This window comes from Larimichthys crocea, chromosome XX (genome assembly GCF_000972845.2).
Source record: "Larimichthys crocea isolate SSNF chromosome XX, L_crocea_2.0, whole genome shotgun sequence".
In the NCBI taxonomy this organism is placed as follows: Eukaryota; Metazoa; Chordata; class Actinopteri; family Sciaenidae; genus Larimichthys; species Larimichthys crocea.
In genome coordinates this window covers 1133140-1151940 of record NC_040030.1, presented here as the reverse complement: position 1 = coordinate 1151940, position 18801 = coordinate 1133140, and the positions used below count along the sequence as shown (strand labels likewise).

Below are 18801 nucleotides of genomic sequence, written 5' to 3'. Positions count from 1 at the left end.
TTTGTGCCGTCGTCTTGTTTTTTTTCCTTCGCTGCCTTGGGGAGAGAAGACGTTCAAGGACGGCGAAAAAAGGTTCTGCTGCAGAGATACGACTGTTCGGCAACGTTGGGGTAATTTGTTAGACAATCCCCAGGAGGCACGTGAACATCCATAAATCTATATAATGCACATGAATTGCAGAAACACACATGCACAGTGCTGTTTTATTCCCAATTCTTCTGATGCTGTAACAAGAGGAAGAAAGACCCATACGTGGTCAAAGTGCTGAGTGAACTGGGAGCGAGAAAGCAGCGTGTAACATACAGATTAATTGGTAATAATCACCCTCGGAAAGTTGGTTCATTACATAAATATATAACACTAAACAAGAACAGAGCTGGAACTATTAAGATAAGATAGACTTTAATGATCCCACACCGGGAAATTCACTTGTCACAGCAGCTCGTGCACACAATAAATAAATTACTCATAAATAGGAAATCTATAGAAGAAGAGAGCCGTCTGTGGCTGAAGGAGCTGATTTGCAGAGGCGAGTGTTCGTCAAGATGACCCTTCACAAAATAATTTCTTCATCTCTTCTTGTTTTGGAGAATATAAATATGCTCAGGGTGGCCTGAGCGTGTCATCGAGCCACCCTTTAAAGCCGCCTAAAAAAATCCTGATCTGAAAACTGCTGAAACTGTTCTAACCTCTAACTCCACATGTCAGTAATATATCGTTTAAAGTCTTTTGACATGTTTACAGCAACTATTTTCCAACATATTTAATGTATTTTGAAAGAAACACAGACTTTAAGGCCCCCACAGTCTCATGCATGAGGTGAGAGGAGTTGTTCATGATGGACGTCAACTTTGCTGACATCCTCCTCTCCCTCACGTCCTCTATGAAGTCTAGGGGGCAGTCCAAGACAGAGCTGGACCTCTTGACTAGTTTGTCAAGACTTTTCCTCTCTCTGAATAATACAAATGCCACCACAGAGTCATAGAAAGTTTTTAACTACCCTGCACACTCCAAAAGAACCTCAGTCTCCTCAGTAAGTGAAGACAACTTTGACCTTTCTTGTACAGCACCAGTCCAGTTTATCGTTGGGGTGAACATCCAGGTATTAGTATGCTCCCGTCATCTTGATATCCAATCCCTGGATGTTCACGGGTGTGGTCTGAGGTGTCTTCGTCCTGCAATGCCAGTATCTTTAGAGAACTTCTCGAGGTGTCAGCTGTCGATGTCTAAAGTCTGATATGTACAGGGTGAAGAGAAAAGCAAATCACCACATCATACATGAAGCTTTACATACTATGGTCTGTCGGTGATGTAGTTGATAGTCCACGCAGCTAGGTGGCGCTCAACTCCAGCCCCTTCTAGCTTCCCCTCTTAGCAGTGATGGCTGTATTGAAAGCGTCTGAAAAGTCACATTACTTGTTTAAAAAGATGACGGAGAGAGTTTAAGATGTCCTAAAATAGCCACCACACAGAGGAAAGCATCTTTTGTGTTTGGTGACAACTTGGCCTTTTCCCTGCTACCACCCTCGGTCTAATGTTGACATCTTCTGCCCCACTGGTTGTTTGAATATAATAGCAAAGTATATTTTTAAACCCATCAGCCTGTCTGCCTCATGTCGTATAGACTTTTAGTCTTGTCTAAACAAAATGACTGACATCTTGTAGTCTCATAAAACAAAGATTTCCCCTGTTAGATGTGTACAGCCCCCCTGCAGGGTGTTAGGATTCATGTGAGCAGATGGTCTCGTACACCTACGCCTCTGATCCAGGAGCCTTTGTGCGTTCATGATTATGATAATGTGCTTCATAACGAGGACAACCACAATGTGAAGTCTTTGTTGCATTCGGCAGCAGTTGTTCTGCTGTACTACTGAAGTGATTAACTGTTGAACAGTTTAATCAGTATGAGTAAATAGACGCTACTTGGTCACCTGAATATTGCACCTATTCCCAGTCGGCGTTCCAGTTATCCCAAAAGATGTTGGGGTCATGGCTTGGTGAATACATACAGGAGATAACAGACGGGAAACCGATTTCTCTTTGGACAGGACTTCCACTAACTGTGAAAACAATACCACTTATCTGTTTTTCTAAAAATATGATGTTTCCTCATGTGCCGGTGGCTACCTGGATAGGAAATAGTCGAAACTTGGAGAGGGTTAAAAATCATACATTTCTTCTATAGGCTAAGATTCAAAGAGTCTTTGAGGATTGTAGGAAAACCCCCTGATCTATCATCTTATGGGTTCTCCAAACATCAACTCATATGCTTGGCTCTGTAGCTCAAATGAGAGGTACTCTGGGGCCAAGATATTCCCATGTTTACATGAGTAATGAGCATGTCCTTTCTGAAACAGTTTGAAAGACCCGAAAAGTTCAAATCTATCTATATCTAAGTCATGAAAACCAGACCAGTATGTGTATTTACATACTTACGGACATATACAGCGTGTAGTGTAGTTACAAAAATGTTTATCCTTGATGTAATTTTATTAAAATCGTTTTAGTTCTTCAAAGTAAAGACTTTTTAAAATGTATTTCTTTCAATTATGTCACACTAAAATACTCTTTGTGACTTGATGATGTGGCAGGAAAGTAAAATTGGGCCTTTTTGGTTCATTAGGAATAAGAGTCAGTCTTTGTAGCATTGTGAGACACTGTAACAACCAATCAAATACAAAAAACCAAAGTGTAAAAGTGACATTTCGCCGTTTTTACAGGTTAACGTTAGCTTCTTCAGCTCGACCAGCTACCATCTGAAGTAGCAGTGATAATATCAAAAGGGGTTCACGGGGGATAATGTTGCGTGACACTTGAAACTATACTATTTATTTTAAAACAGTGTGAGAAATATGGTTTACTAACGTTCTGACTAAGAGTTATAGCAGATACCACTTTCCGTTAGCCGGTTAGCTCTGTCTCTCTGGCAAATGGTGACCAAATCTGCGTACCATCAGCTCTGAAGCTCATTAAGTAATGTTATAATCACATTTCTTTAAACAGTATAAAAACCAAAAAGTAAAAGTGACAATTCACGGTTTAATCTTACGTTAGCTATGTTGGCTACTTGGCTAGCCTGGTTGCCTAGCAGCAAGAACTGTTTTTTTTTCTTCCGTCGTCATAGTTACAAAAACAAATTTTATCTTTTAATGAACAAACGATGAAGAATGACAGGAAACTCAAAGATGCAACAACAGAGTCGAACATGTTCGTGTTCAGTTCAGCTTTTCTTTGAGCCCTTTTTTAGTAGCTACTCCACAACACTGTCAGATTACAAGATACTGTATGGCACACACTAATAATGGTCCAATAGCTCGACATTTCAAAGTGTACATTTCAAAGTCAAGACAAAGTACAGGGACATAATCAACATATAGCTATACACAGATTATAGACTTCATACAATTGATGTTTTCTTCTATTTAGTATCTGTTAATCTCTAATTACTACCTTTTGATTCTATCACATCAAACATTTAATTATAACAAAAGCTGTCTTTTTCTTTCCTATAATTGTCTTTAGTCCTCACTTTGCTGATACCACTTTGGTCCTTTGCAGGGCGTTTGTTGACTTGATAAGAAAGAAGATCTGACAGCTTTAACCTCCAGTCTGTTAAGTCCTTGTTTGTGCCAGTCAAAGTCTGTATAATTTGTTGTGATTTGATTCGATTTGAGCGTCCGTCGCACGGTGTCCTGGAGCTGAATTTACCACACGAAGGAGTCTTTTCGGTTGCGACGGCAGCCTTCCTCACATCCATACGGAAAACATTTCAGTTCAGAACAGATCAGGTAAGATGATGCAGTGACATACCAACACAGGTAAACTTTAGATAAAGTCTTGAGAATTTATCCTGCAAAAATAAACAGTTTGAGATGAAGGCTATTTTACAGAGGGAGCTTTCAGAGAGGACGATTTAGAGGCATCCATCAAGGTTGTGTGTCCTCTTCCAGACCTCCTCATCTTCTTCTTCTTCGATCTGTTCTTTCCCCACACATCAGCTCTGCATCCCAGCCACAGGCTGGACCAGGAGGAGGAAGCTGGATCCTGAAGGAAACATCACATCTAGGCAACAAAACCTGCAGGACAGAAGAAGAATCTGCAGTTGTCACATCTGGTTTGCACTATGTCCAATCAATGAAGCCAGTAAATAGCCTAAAACGTGTTTGCTTTGTCTTCTCTAGAAAGGACTAGGTGGGTGTTTTTGGGTTGTTTTGCATGATGGACTGACCGCTGCCACGATCGTGACCATGCTCACTGGCAAAACATTGGTTGCCATGGTGGTAATGTTTTAAATAGTTGTATTGTCAAGCTTTTCAAAGGTCCTAAATGTTCTTAATCAGCACAATAGCTGAGTTTTTGTTTTTTGGAAGCGTTCCCAAAATTGAATGTCATCGATATACACCGATCAGCCATAACATTATGACCACTGACAGGTGAATGACACTGATTATCTCATTATCATGGTACCTGTCAGTGGGTGGGACAGCAAGTGAACATTTTGTCCTCAAAGCTGACATGTTAGAAGCAGGAAAAATGGGCAAGCATAGAAATTTGAGACATTTGACAGGGGCCAAATTGTGATGGCTCGACGTCTGGGTCAGAGCATCTCCAAAACTGTAGTTCTTGTGGGGGAGTTCCTGGTCTGCAGTGGACAGCGCCTATCAAAAGACGTCCAAGAGCAACAGTGTCATGGGCAGTGTAGGATCATTGATGCACATGAGGAGCAAAAGCTGGCTCGTGTGGTCCGATCAAACAGTGAATCCAAAAGAGAATACTGGTTCTGATAGAAAGGTGTCAGAACACATAGTCCATGGCAGTTTGTTGCGTATATGGGGGCTGCGTAGCTGCAGACCAGTCAGGGTACCCATGCTAACCCCTGTCCATTGCCAAAAACTCTAACAATGAGCATGTGAGCATGGAAACGGTATTCCCTGATGGCCTCTTTCGCAAAAATGGTTCAGGAATGGTTTGAGGAACACAACAAGGAGTTAAAGGTGTTAACCTGGCCTCCAAATTCCCCAAATCTCAGTCCAATTGATGGATCTGTGGGATTTGCTGGATCCACAGAGGCCCCACCTCGCAATTTACAAGACTTAAAGCATCTGCTGCTAACGTCTTGGCGCCGGATACCTCAGCGCCTTGATGAATCAGGGCTCTTTTGGTGGCAAAAGGGGGACCTACATCGTGTTAGTGGTGGTAATGGCTGATCGGTGTATACATGAGATCTGAAACAACAGGAATAGGAAGATACATGTCTTTTTACTCGAGACTTACATTGGTAAATATGATCCTTACCTGTTTCTGCTTGTGATTTTACCATTACCAGATGTTATATGGCGTTATTGCCGCTCTCTGTGAGGGGAAAAAGAGAGAAACCAGTTCAGTAAAAGAGGATACTGTAACATATTTTAACCAGTAGGTGGCATTGTTAGACAAAACTTCTCCTCTGTGGGCGCTTACAGCTGCTTGAATTAAAACACTGATGTTTCTAACTTGGACAGGTGTCACTATCCATCCTCCTGAGTGACAAGATAAGAAAACATCCCATTTAAACTTCATCTGCTGTTTGATTAATCTCCCACTTTTCACTTTCATTCTCATATTTCATGTACATCTGCCTCCTCCTCCTCGGCTCATTATCCCTCTCTTCCCCTCTGTCTTGTCCTTCCTCTCCGGTCCTTTCAGTTGATAATGGCTTCTTCCTTCCAGTCTTTTTGCTTATATGAGCGAACAGGCGACTGTGTCCCGGCTGATATGGTGGCTGTGATTCATTTAGACAGGCTGGCAGCAAGCTGTGTAAACAGCCATTAGTAATTCATGACTGTGTCCAGCATCCCCAGGCTTCAATTAACCCTTGATATCGGTGCATTCTTCCTCTACAGTCACCCATTTTTCTCTCTTATTGCTTTTCATCTTCATCTGTATTCCCCTCTTCTTCCCGCCTCCTCACCGTTTAGATCATTCTCTTCGGGTCTGAGTGCAGTTTGTAGTTTCACTCAATCAGCGATAGAAAAACCTCATTGGGAAGAGGGGCAGATGGTATATAACATCCATCTAATGTATGCAAATTAATAACCAGAGCATAGGAAATTATGCAAGGAAATCTTAGAGGAAATAAGGTGTGTTTTTAATTTCAAGCTGCCGGTGGGATGTGTAGCACGGCAGCGGGAATCAGATCTTTGATGTGTACCGTCTCATTACGTTATTGAGCTTTAATGGAAAGGATAATTAAGCACAAAAACCTAGGAGAGGAGTGGAAAGTTAATGTCCTCAGACTTGCAGCTCGCTTTGACTTTGCTTGGAGTTGAGCCTCACAACTTAAAGGACTTACAGTAATAATAATAATACACTACCAAAGCCAAAAGTGTAATAAAATCTGGCTGCAGACAGTCAGGCCAGCGTTAAATTGATTTTTTTTTTAAATAAGTTTAGTAGCACTTGCTTTGTTTTGTTTTGAACATTGCCTGGATTTCATTTCAGGTACAATTGCACTACAGCTTTTATATAAAGTGAATCGCTATAAAACAGGTTTAGAGAAGTAAAAAATGTACAATTAGTTCTTGAAATCTGGTGTAGAAAGTCTTATAGCTTGTCCAAGACTTGCCTGTCTTAACTTGGGAGTTAATCGTTAAGAGTACAGCTGAAACAATTAGCTGATCAATCTGGATGAGTCTGTTGGTTTCCAACCTTTTTTGTCTTGAGGTAAAGCAACGTTTACTTGTGGCGTTTCGTCATATGTTGCACCCAGTAAATCTACAATTTGCAATGTGATCAGAGAAGGTTAGTTGGTCATTAATCATGACTCCTTAGTTTTTCACTATTCTGATTAATGTTGATGTCATGGTGTATAATAGGTTTAGCAGTTTTTGAGAGGCACAGCTGGAGGTGGTTTGCCTTCATCCATGTAGATACGTCTGAGAGGCATTCAGATATCTGTGCAGGAAGGAGGACTCATCAGGTGTAAATGACAGATAGAGCGGTGTGTCATCAGCATAGTGAAGATTCTGGCTTCAGCCACAAGAGCTTTAGTGAGGTCACTTGCAGTCGGCGTTTCGGTTCATCCAAGAAATGTTGCAGACCAGTCAAGTTCTACACAATTTCTTCAGGGCTTTGTGCTTGGGGGCTTTCTACAAACATTTACCTCAACGTTGGAACCACTCTGTTATCAAAAATATCAATGAATACTGCCTTTAATTCGAAGTAATACCATGACTTCTGCCTCAGATTTAAGTACACAAAAGTATGTGGACTGTTGTGTCTTTTGCCCTAACCAACAGAATTATTATTTCAAAAAACCTGCAGTCTAACACTGTTTTTCAATCCTGGTCCTCGGAGACCACTGCCCTGCATATTTTAGATGGTTCCTCCTCCACCACACCTGATTCAAATGAGCGGCTCGTTATCAGGCCACTGCAGAGCTTGATGACGAGCTGATCATTTGAATCAGGTGTGCTGGAATCAGGAGGTCCCCGAGGACCAGGATTGAAAAACACTGGTCTAACACATGCACTGTTTCTACCCACTATGCGCGACAAGGGTATCATCCTCTTACTGTCCCCCAGCAGCTCCTCAGACATCAGACTGTCCTGACGATTTCCCAGGACGAAGGCCAAGAAGGAGAGAATGAGAGCGTCCATGATGCCCATGATGGCGAGGATGTAGGCCCAGCGCACCGAGCAGGCCCCGAGAGTGTACTTATCCGTCTGCTCGCCACACATTCGCTTCACCTCGTCGCTGTCCCATCCGTCTGGGTAGATCATGCAGCCTAGAATCAGACATGTGCCTGGAATAGGAAGGGAGAAAGAGGGGTTAGTGTTTGCAAGGGCTTAATGACACTCTGTAAACCCGAACCTATAAAAGATGCACAAGTTATTGTTATAGTTACAAGTGTATGGTACTTAGTGTAAAAACAGTGTGCTTAGGGGGGTTGTAATAGGGTATTATTTACACTTAAAGCTTTGCAATGCAAAGGATCTAAATCTTGACTTGAGGATAAAATTCTGTTTTACCTAAAAATTTTGTTTTTGTGATGTGATGTGGGGTTGACGAAGGGATATTTGAGTTGATTTGACACAGCTGTGAGTGTACGTCAGACAAAAAAAGGTGGGAAACCACCACAAAAAGTTAACACATGTCTGTAAATTAGAGATTTAAGACAAACGAGATAGAAGAAATAAGCGAAGACAAGGAAAGGAGGAGACAGCGTCACAGAAAGGTGAAGAAGAAGGCACAAAGAGAGAATATGTTACCACATGTCACAGCACCATGTGGTGGTGAGTCGGGCTGCCTTCATTAGCCGTCTGCTGCATGGCCGACAATGACAGACTGAGCTGTTAGAGAGCATCTAACAACACTTCTGCTGCAGAGCTGTTTTCACATTCACACACACAGCCGGCCGAGGCAATCAAGTGATTTTACAGGTCTGAGAGGTCTGTATTTATTTGTTGACAATGCTGCCAAAAGCTAAGTCTGAATGTCAGAGGTTTTGTGTGTCTGTGTGTGGGTGTCTCCTGTCTTTGTGAGAACCAGCTTGAGTTTTGGATAATGAGAGAGAGAGAGGATGTTTTTTTGGAAAAGGGGTCTACCAAAAAACCCAAATGAGATTTTGTTACACAGTCTCTGTTATGATGATGATGCCATCCATTGGACTGACCTCAGTGGTCCGATTATTATAAATTCATGCCAGGCTGCCAAGAAACCTGGAAAAGAAGTCTACAGAACTTTAATCAAAATTCAAGTAGAAATCACAAAGATTGAGAAATGGGTATAAAACAATGCTCAACGAATCCACAGGTACACCTGTTCATCTGCTCGTTAACGCAATCATCTAATCAGCCAATCACACTGCAACAACCCAATGCGTTTTGGCATGCAGACATGGTCAAGACGACCTGCTGAAGTTCAAACCAAGCATCAGAATGGGGAAGAAAGGTGGTTTAAGCGACTTTGGCCTTGTTGAGAGAATGGCCAGACTGATTCAAGATGATAAACCGTAAACTGTCCTATTTGACTTCTGTAGTAATTAATATCATGGCAAGAACTACTCAACTAAGTAAACGGTGCATCATTATTATAAGATGTGAAGGTCAGTCAAGTTTTAGGCACTTTAGCAGAGGCTCTCATGAGGACCACTCCAGGAAAGAAAGACCAAGAGTAACCTCTGCTGCAAAGGATAAGTTCATTAAGTTACCAGCCTCAGAAATCACCAATTAACAGCACCTCAGATTAAAGCCCAGATAATTGCTTTAGAGTTCAAGAAGCAGACATGTCAATGTCAACTGTTTAGAGGAGGCTGCGTGAATTAGGCCTTCACGGTCGAATTGCTGCAATGGAACCACGACTGAAGAAGATTCCTTAGGCCAGAAAACACAAAGAATGGACATTAGAGCAGTGGAAATCTGTACTTCGGTCTGATGAGTTCAAATTTGAGACTTTAGATTCCAACGAGAAGGTGAATGGATGGAATCTGCATGTGTGGTTCCCACCGTGAAGCCTGGAGAAGGAGATGTGATGGTGTGGGGCTGCTTCTCTGGTGACACTGTTGGCCATCTTCACCATAACATTATCCAGCGACACGTCATCCCATCTGGTTTGCTCTTAATGGGACCATCATCCACCCACCCATCCAGGCTATCTATGGGCTATTTTAGAGAGTGATGGTGTGCCTCCACAATCACTTGACCTAAACCCAGTGGAGATCGTTTGGGATGAGTTGGACCACAGAGTGAAGGATAAGCAGCCAACAACTGCAAATGTATAATCTCTAATTGTGTCCCTCCATCCCTCAAATCTTGTTTCTTATCTTACCCACTCCTCCCTCTGGCTCTCTTCGTGGTCACCATAATGAGAAAAGATGGAGTGAGTGGTACAGTCGTGAGACGGATCTCTTTATGTATGATAGAGACAGATGATGAGTGTCTGGATGAGTCAGGGCTCCGTGCTGTGCCCTCCCGCCCGAATCATGCCCGTTTTTCTTTAAGTCATGTCTTAAACACAACCAGTCACCCCTCTCACAATTGCACCAATAAAAGCAGCAACAAGCTACCATAATAATAACCAGTATCGATGTAAAAGCACTCTAATCCATATCAGACGCCTCCCCAGGAGGCACTGAGTCTATTGACTTTCCTGCAGCCTTCCTGAATTTGAAGATCAATTTTGTTTTTTTCAGTTTAAAGCAGCAGTCGGTTGCTGTAAATAACATCTCTTTATATGATGTTTATTAGACACAGCATGTTCCCTGCTGCAAAAGTATTTTTTGACTCAGTGCTGCCTTTCGCGTGGGTGCATACTGAGAGAGAAAGTACTCATGAGATATGTTGATTTTTCTTTATTCATCGCTGTACTAACCAGTTTTTTTTTATATGTCTTGTAGATCAGATCTCTAAGTCTTTTTTTGAATCCACTTAGACTCAGCCTGTGATCACGACAACAGCGATTTAAAGTCCAAATTTGACAAATTCACCGTGCCAAAAGTCCCTCGCTGCCAAAACAAAGCTTGACAGAAAGCAACAGGGAATGTAATCTGTGAAATTCACAAGGAAACATTTGTTGTTTCTCCACTGACAGCAGCGGATGCGTGACGTCACTCGTAGGTCTCTGAAGAGCTCTTGTGGAGCTTCTGCCTCCCGGCTAATCTAAAAATGAATATAATAGTGTTCCCATGTACTTCTTATCTTTAGTCTCTGTATCTCATTCGGCTGAGAACTCGTATCCTGTTTTTCTCTGGTTTGACCTTCTGCCTGGTTATTGGATTGTGGATTTTGTTTTCTGGTACTGCTCTTCACTGTTAGTTCCTGTCCACCTGTGGAGAGAATTAAAGTACATGAAGAACCGTACCCCGTGTTGCATCTGGGTCTACCTCCGAACTGTTACACTATGATGCCGCGAAGCTCTAACAAACCTATAAACAAACCCACAAATGTCTTTTAAAGTATAAATGTGTCACGTAAAGATGTTTGACTCTTCTAATCTTTAGGAAATGTATGTCTCGTGTTCACAAAACACCAAACTTTAACCCCGTCTTCCACGGTACATTAGTGTTGATTCTATTCATGCATATTAGAGGATCTGGCACAATGCACACAGTTCTCTCCTGTGTAAACAAACTGCTCCTGCAGGCTTTTCAGTTGTAATATTAATAGACTGAGTTGATCTGCGCCGTGTCTCAATGGCAAATCTTAAATCTCCCACAGAGCTCAAGTTGAAGAGAGATGCAGGAGATCAAAGAGGCATCGGTGACTCTCATCTGAATGCCTCGAGATGTCCATCTTCGTGCCGTGGTGGTGGTTCAGACATCCAGTAGCTCCAGATTTGATGCCCCGAAATGCCGAGTTTATGTCGGCATAAATCTTAAATGTGCACTCCTCTGTGTTTGCATGCTTTTGCATAAACATACATATGAATGTAAATCCCACTTCTTCTCACTGGCTCATCTTATAAGCATCATTTTGGCTGATTTTCCTGTTCTCAAATGCATTGAATATAATTTTTCAGCTGGCACAGGTGTATCATTTTTTTTTCCCCGCTGCTATCAGCCGAGAAAGTGCAAACAAACAACAAGAAGAAATCATTTCTATCACCCAAAACTTCATCCAAATGTCTGTAAAGTAGGCTGAGGGCAATCGTTTATTTTTAGGCCCTGCACTGAAATGTTGTCGTGTAGCTACAAACAATCCTACAAATGGCACGCAGCCATGGCATAACGTGCGGTAACAAAAGTAGTAAGCCAACGGGGTCAGCCTGCTCATTTCCTGATAAATAAATTCTCCTCACCTCAACAGCCCTGCCCTCATCACAGAGGCAGCCTGCACGCAATCCCTGCCATAAATAATGTAAGATATTATGAAACCATCAGACGGAGGCGAATTGTGTCAGCTCATTTTAGAGTTTTCAAATCGTGCACAACCTAAAAGCTCGGAACAACATTTGGAGTCACAGATGAGTGATCATCAAGCTCACAGGCTGCTCCTAACATGAAGACTTCAGTATTCACACTGCAGGAGTAATGAGCTAGAACACACTGGACCTCTGGTCTCCACCACAGAGGGAAGAGGAGACCAATTAGAGATGCAATGCTACATCTTCCTCTCTCATCTCTGGTTACTACAGAGACTCCGACTCTTTGTCAGCAACATTTTCTCTCTTTGGTCGAGTCAGTTCTGAAGAGATGATGAAATATTCTGGATTTCTTAACTGTTTATACAAAACATGTGAATGTTTTCCATTAATGCTGTTATGTTCTACTTTTTCCTACTGAAACCAACTGAAGTAAAGCTGAGTTAAAGGATAAAAAGACGGTTTATGGATTCATTTATTAGTTGATGTATCATTTAAAGAGCCCTCTGGTTTCAAATCTACTGCTGTAGCCACACCCAACAGTGATGTCACAGTGTACTGACTTCGACATCACTGATGGTTTCTCCATAAGCCCCCATGTTAAAATGTCCAACTTCACAGCAGAAATAAACATGTTTACAGCCTGGTACAAAAAACAGTTTTGGTCTTGTAATAGTAAATTAAATTTCTTTGTTTTAACCACTAGAGACGCACAACCTTCCCCCTTCTTAACATCTGATACCAGGTCCTTTTGTAAATTGTGACTCAACTTTGCACCTAAATACAAGATCCTGCAGGATACTTCAGCTGTAAAACACACCAACGGGGGCTCGGCGCCAATACCTGCAACAGACAAAAGGGTGTGAAAGGAGTGTCCCTCAGGTATAAATGTTTAGGTGTCCCCATGCTTGGGGTCTTTCTTCATCTTCGACCGCTTGCGTGTTGATTTGACCTTTTCTTTGCAAAAAAAATAAAACCTTGTCGACCGGCAGAAGTCTCTGTTTTATTCTTTACCGGCAGCAGAGAAATTTCCACAACAGTCTCTATAGCTAATTTCCACGTTCATGACAATTGTACTGAGGGTGAATTTATATAGAACTCACCTGTTCACCTTTGATAAACAGGTGCGTGCTGTTACACCTATCATCATCATCATCTGTCTATCATCTCCTTGGAAGCTGGAAAATGATGTTTTTTCAGTATTTTGTGACATTTTAGAGACTAAACGTCTAAATGTTTGTTTAGTTTCAGCCGTAAAGAGAATCTAGACCACTTCATTACAGCTCTGTTATTCCACTTGAACAATCTGATTAATTATTGATTATCTTTCCAAGCGGAGGTCAGAATAAAGTTTGCTGTCAAAAAGTTTCTCAAACATCTCCTTAAAGATCATGAACGCCCTTGATTTCTCTCTTGAACACACATGTTAAACACACACACACAGACACACTTACTCCCTCCTTGAAGGCTTCCCAGCTGACAGCTGTTGGCAGAAACACCGGGAACAATCAGAGGAGGAGGTGTCATAATCTAGACCTCTGTGTCCAATCGCCACATGCTATTACACACACACACACACAAATCAAGCCACTCATTATGGTGCATTTCACAGGCCCAGCTGTAGCTGTCTACTCTGTGGAATCCATGTTCCTTTAAACATCACGGTTATTGAGGGCGTGTGTGTTTATGTGCACGCATGTGTGCTATAGAGTGTAAGAGACCTCATACTGTATGCTCTGCGCGTCAGCGTCGAGGTGGACCATGGCAAATCATATTAATGCGAGTTAATTGGGGCAGAAACTGGCAGCTGCAAGAAGGTATGAGGACAAAATACCTTTTCCTCCCCCCTTCACCCTGATCCCTTCTGCTCCAGAGAGGACTGATCGAGCATATGTGTGTGTGTGTTGAGAGATAAGTCGGGAGGAAAGGGAGCATCATTTGCAACATGAATCGTCCCACATGTCCCCGTCCTCATTAACACCTCTTGTATTAGGTCCACTGATTCGCAGGGTTTTGTCTGCGGTATCGACCACAGATTAACGGGCTGCACGCTTTATGTTTCACATGTTCCACAAAATTAGACCAAAAAAAGGGCAAAATACTACAGATTAATTAATGTTTCTACCAACATGTAATAAAGGAGAAAAGCTACTTAAGTGCCAAATGGTCCAAAATGAAAAGAGTTTATGGAACAGAGTTTATTCATTCATAAAAGATAAGTTGGCTCCAGAGCCTTTTTTATATCACAACCTGCCACTATTCCCACTCTATGCCCACTCCTGTCAGCACTTCTATGTTTGGATTTTCTAATGGTAATTATTGCACATCCAGACACCATATTGTCCATTCTGTCACTATAACTTACAGTCTTAGTCTCCACCCTATACCATTTTCAGCACCATGGAGGACTGATTGAGGAGTTCTTATAATTCTGCAACAGTTCAAAGCGCTTTGAGTCCACTGACAGTACAAAGAACAGACAGCGTTTCCATGGACAGGTTCCTGAAGAGCCTTTTTGAAGCTCAAGAGCAGTCTTCCCTGCAAATCTAAAAAAATTGGCAAAGACGTGGATCATCAGTGGACCTGAGGCGGCTGAATGATGCCTGGGTGCTCGACAAGCCATCTGTAACATAATCAAAGAGGCCCTGCTGTTATTATGCATAACTTTAAGCCTTAATATAATTTGAACAGGTGAGTTCTATATAAATTCACCCTCAGTACAGTTGTCATGAACGGGGAAATTTAGCTATACCAGGCTGTAAACATGTTTATTGCTACAGTGAAGTTGAACATTTTAATATGGGGACTTATGGAGACTGACTCGTTCAGTAGCCACAACTGAACTATATAAAATAGTAAAAGGAGCGTACAGTGTGCACGGATCATGAGACGTTAAGTTAATGTTCAGAGAAGAGTTATTGACGCCACGCTTATAAAAGTCTCTGTTATCAGGAATCTTTTATGAACGTTGGCACGAGTGTTCACCACTTTGTTCAACACTCCTGAAAATGAAACAAAACAAGCCAGGAGCTGATAAAAAAATTAAAAGAAAGTAACCATGTGTGTTCATAAAGATTGCAGATAAAAATTACAAGTAAACATCATAATATGTCCATCTGTATACTGTGAGAAAAGACTGTTTAAACTCCAAAACAATCTTATAACAAAGCTGAGAAAACCAAATAACTAACTAAACAATTATTCCTAGTGACACTTTAATTTACTTTCTAATGATTTTCCAGAAATGAAGCTGTGACTGTGTAATTATAGGGACACGTTCAGTTATGTCGCTCCGTTTAATTGGTAGCATAACCTAATTTTAACGGAGTAATTCTTGTTTTGCACAGCAGGTCAGTCTTTCTGTGTAAAATGCACAATAACAACTTAAAATACAGTACATTACTGTTTTCTTTAAAACTCCTCTAAATAGGTGGATGCTTACTGTGCACTGTCTCTGGATAATGTCTCTATTTCCCTTTAATTAGCATCGAAACACACAGTCCTATCTACAGGGTGTCTTGGTGAACTTATAGTTTACATATAGTTCATATAAATCCCTGAAAGTCACCAGTAATAGCTACAGCCCCACATTGCATGTACACATCTAAGTATTCTTAATGAAACACAGCAGTCTAACAATAAAACACAGTTGTTAACTTCTCTGCTAACACCGTGATCCTCACAAGGAGCTGTCTGTGCACTGTGTAGTGCTGAAACCTCGACCACGCGACGTGGTGGCAGCAGCTGTTTTCGTCTGTTCTCCTCTGCCTCAACAATTCTGTGTGATTTAGCCACTAACCGGGGTCACTTTGGGCCGTTCTGTATGCACGCCGGCACCCGGGCTGAAACAAAAAACGATTTGCATGCCCTCCTACGGCAACCAACAGCATGTTTCTGTTGTCACAGTGGATGATAAGGAAGAGGAATGGGAAGGGGGAGGAAGATAAAGCAAAGAGCGAAGATGAAGAGACAAGGGTGAGGAGGAGGAGGAGGGGAAGAAAGAATAAAGGCAACGGGACAGGAAACAAGGAGGAGAGAGGCGCTTGATCTATGCAGCTCGGGCTTAAAATAACATTACTGCAAGATCAGGATGTGCAACACGACAGGAAAACAACGAGGAACGAGCATTAGAATTATATGTAATCTGAGAGTCTGGCATTAATATTGTAAGATTACCTGCGTGTGTGTGCGTGTGTGTCATTCATGTGTCATTTTCAGGTGTGGATTGAGACGACAAGGCGGAGCAAGGAGGGTGTGAAGACCGAGGAAGGATTCGGCAGGAACAAGGGTTACAAGATTTGAATCCCAATGCACTTCATTTGAGACATGAAGGGAATGAAAGTGGCTGTTTGAAAATGCAGCAGCAGACAGACCACGCTCCTCTGCCGGAGAATACACAAAGAAAGACACAAAGCACGCAGACTTCAGTCAAGTCAGGGCAAAAATTATTATTTTACTCACTTTAAATGACCTCAGCCATTAGGATGTCCTCATTCGATTTATTGAAAAGCTAAATAAAATTTTACTCTGTGTCAAAGACGGGCTAGTTTGAGGATGGTCCCTTGAGGACAGAGTGCAATAAAATTGATTGAGAATCAAATTTACAATCTAATCATCTCTGAGCGGAGTGAGGTGCAAGCTACTCAGGTCTGCACTGAGTGCAGGCCGAACAGAAGTCCAAGAGTTATTATATTATTAGTGCTTTGTCATGTATCAAAGGGAAAAAAAAAAAACAGCTGACCTTGGTTGAAGGTTATAGACACCTTTATTCCAGAGGAGAAACTCAGCAGAGGCTAATTGACGGTTTGCCGCCTCCTGTTGTTACTGTTGCTACGCCTGTTGAGCTTCCTGTTGCAGTTTAGTACAATAACAAAAAGATTTGAAGCCGTGAGCCCTCGATTACAGACAAAAGCAGCTTCTTATTTCTTACCACTGCCCATTAACAGCCAGTCGAACACTCCCTTTGTCAAGCTGGATTTTTGTCATGTCTTGTCATTTCCTGTTTTATTTTGAAAGATAACTCTCCTCTCGTTTCAGGTCACTTGCCCTTCCTCATGTGTCCCCGCCCTGATCGTTTCCACCTGTTCCCCATTACCTTGTGTATATATTGTCTGCGTCTCCCTTTGTCCTGTGCCAAAGTGTTTGGTCTCTCGTAGCCTTCACCAAAGCCTTATTTCATACCCTACAGTCACAGCATCTTAGCTCTAGTGTTCTTTTGTTTGCCTTCCTCGTAAGAGTGATTTTATGTTGTACTTCTTAGTCTAGTCCTTTTGTTTCTTTGTATTTAGCCTAGTGTGTTTCAGCCTAGTTTTGAGCGCCTTAAGTTAATGTTTCATAGCCTTTTGTTGTTCCTCGTTGAGAGTGAATTTGATTTTGTTTATCTTTATTAAGAGTAGTTCAGTGTTTTTTCCTCCTTTGGAGTGATTTTTTTGTTTCCTCTAGTTTAGGCCTTTTTCATAGCCTCACTCAGTCGAGGATATTGTCGACCTGAACAAAACAGCTGTCTGCCAAACTCTGCATCTGAGTCCTCATTGAGTCCCGGCCTGACTCCCTTTTTCCAAAAACGATGCACTCTCTGGACTTTTGGACATGCAGGAAAGGGACAAAGTCAGTATGATCAACTTTGTTAGGGTGCATTCAGAGAGAAAAATGAATAAAAAATGCATTTGAGTAGGGGTCCAGTGGCAGCGGAGAAGTTGAACACGCTATGGTGCCAATCAGGCCGGTCAAACCTCTCCACAGTCAGCCTGAAAAGTCTCTGAAACTGAGACTATCCAGGTGGATTCATGGACTAAACTCTGATACTCTACCTGTGTGTGTGTGTGTGTTCTGGCTTTTTTATTTCATGTACCAGCTTCTTTTTTTTGGGGGGGGGGGCTTTTTATGCCTTTAATGATAGTACAGCTGAAGACAGACAGGAAGCAGGGGCAGAGAGAGGGGGAGTGACACGCAGTAAATCAGCCGTCCGATGCTCGATTCAAACCAGGGCCAGCTGCAGCGAGGACTATAGCCTCCACACACGGGGCGGCCGCTTAACTGCCCCCATGTACCAGCTTCTAAATCTAAGTCTGAATCGCAATTTACGCTGCAAAATAGTGACAGGTTGAAGGAGAAACTATGGTCCTATTTAGAGTCGGCGTTTGTTCTGGGCGACTGTAGAAACGTGGTGGACACTGGACCTTTAAATGCTGAATATCTGTTGTATTCAGCTGCTACACTAAGATAGGACTATCCCTGTGAGCTCCTTCAAAGAAAATAATAAAAGTAATGTAATGAAAACGTCTCTTAGGGTGATGATGTGAAAACAAATCTCGATAACAAGTGTGTGTTAGCACTTTAAGATACCTCCTGTGGCCCTGCAGCGCTGCAGAAACAAAGACTTCTTCTTTTAGTAATAATCTGCATAAAAGTTATTATGATAACCCTCCTGGGTGGAGGCATTGTTTTCCTTTTCTCTAATGCATGAGCCCCCCTGCTGCTTTACTGTACACAGGAGACGACATTTAGAAGTTGCATCCAAACACATTTAGATTTCCGTTGCCCCCCCGTCTCGTTTGAAGTCCTAGTCGGAACGGTCGTCTTCGTCTTCTTGACTTCTCGAACAAGCTTTAATCAAAGCTTCCTCTGATTTCTTATGAGCACAAAACATGTTCGTGGGAGTGGGAGGTCGCTCCTTTTTTACGCCGAGGATCCAATCAAGTGGGATGAGGAGAGATGCTGCATCGCCATGGAGACGGGCTGCCTGCTGTCCCCAGCATCGACTGATATGTGGATTTTTGTATGGATGAGCGTCGAACACCTAAGTTCTCTGTGAATGTGACACAAAAAAGCCACTTCTTCTGCAACATATCGTCACACTACGACCATGATCTGTAGTAGTTTTAGATCTCTGGATGTGTGGTGAGGCGTGTGGAGGATTGAAGGTGATTTAGAGCAAGCGTTCCCATTAATTAAACAGCTCCC

The 18801-nt window shown here is 42.1% G+C and overlaps 1 protein-coding gene across 2 annotated transcripts in view; it reads right to left on the bottom strand.

Moving 5' to 3' along the window:
* Positions 1-3134: 3134 nt before the first annotated feature.
* The window catches only part of lhfpl3 (LHFPL tetraspan subfamily member 3), a 39478-nt gene continuing 23811 nt past the window's right edge, over positions 3135-18801 (bottom strand). Inside the window, exons 2-4 of one of the 2 annotated variants that reach the window (XM_027272488.1) lie at positions 7524-7783; positions 5296-5352; positions 3135-4076 (exon numbers count right to left, since the gene is read on the bottom strand). In XM_027272488.1, coding sequence (XP_027128289.1) covers positions 5320-5352; positions 7524-7783 — 293 coding nt within the window. In that variant the 3' untranslated portion in view covers positions 3135-4076; positions 5296-5319. The remainder of the gene's footprint in view (positions 4077-5295; positions 5353-7523; positions 7784-18801) is intronic. The other variant, XM_010738915.3, reaches the window with a different exon arrangement.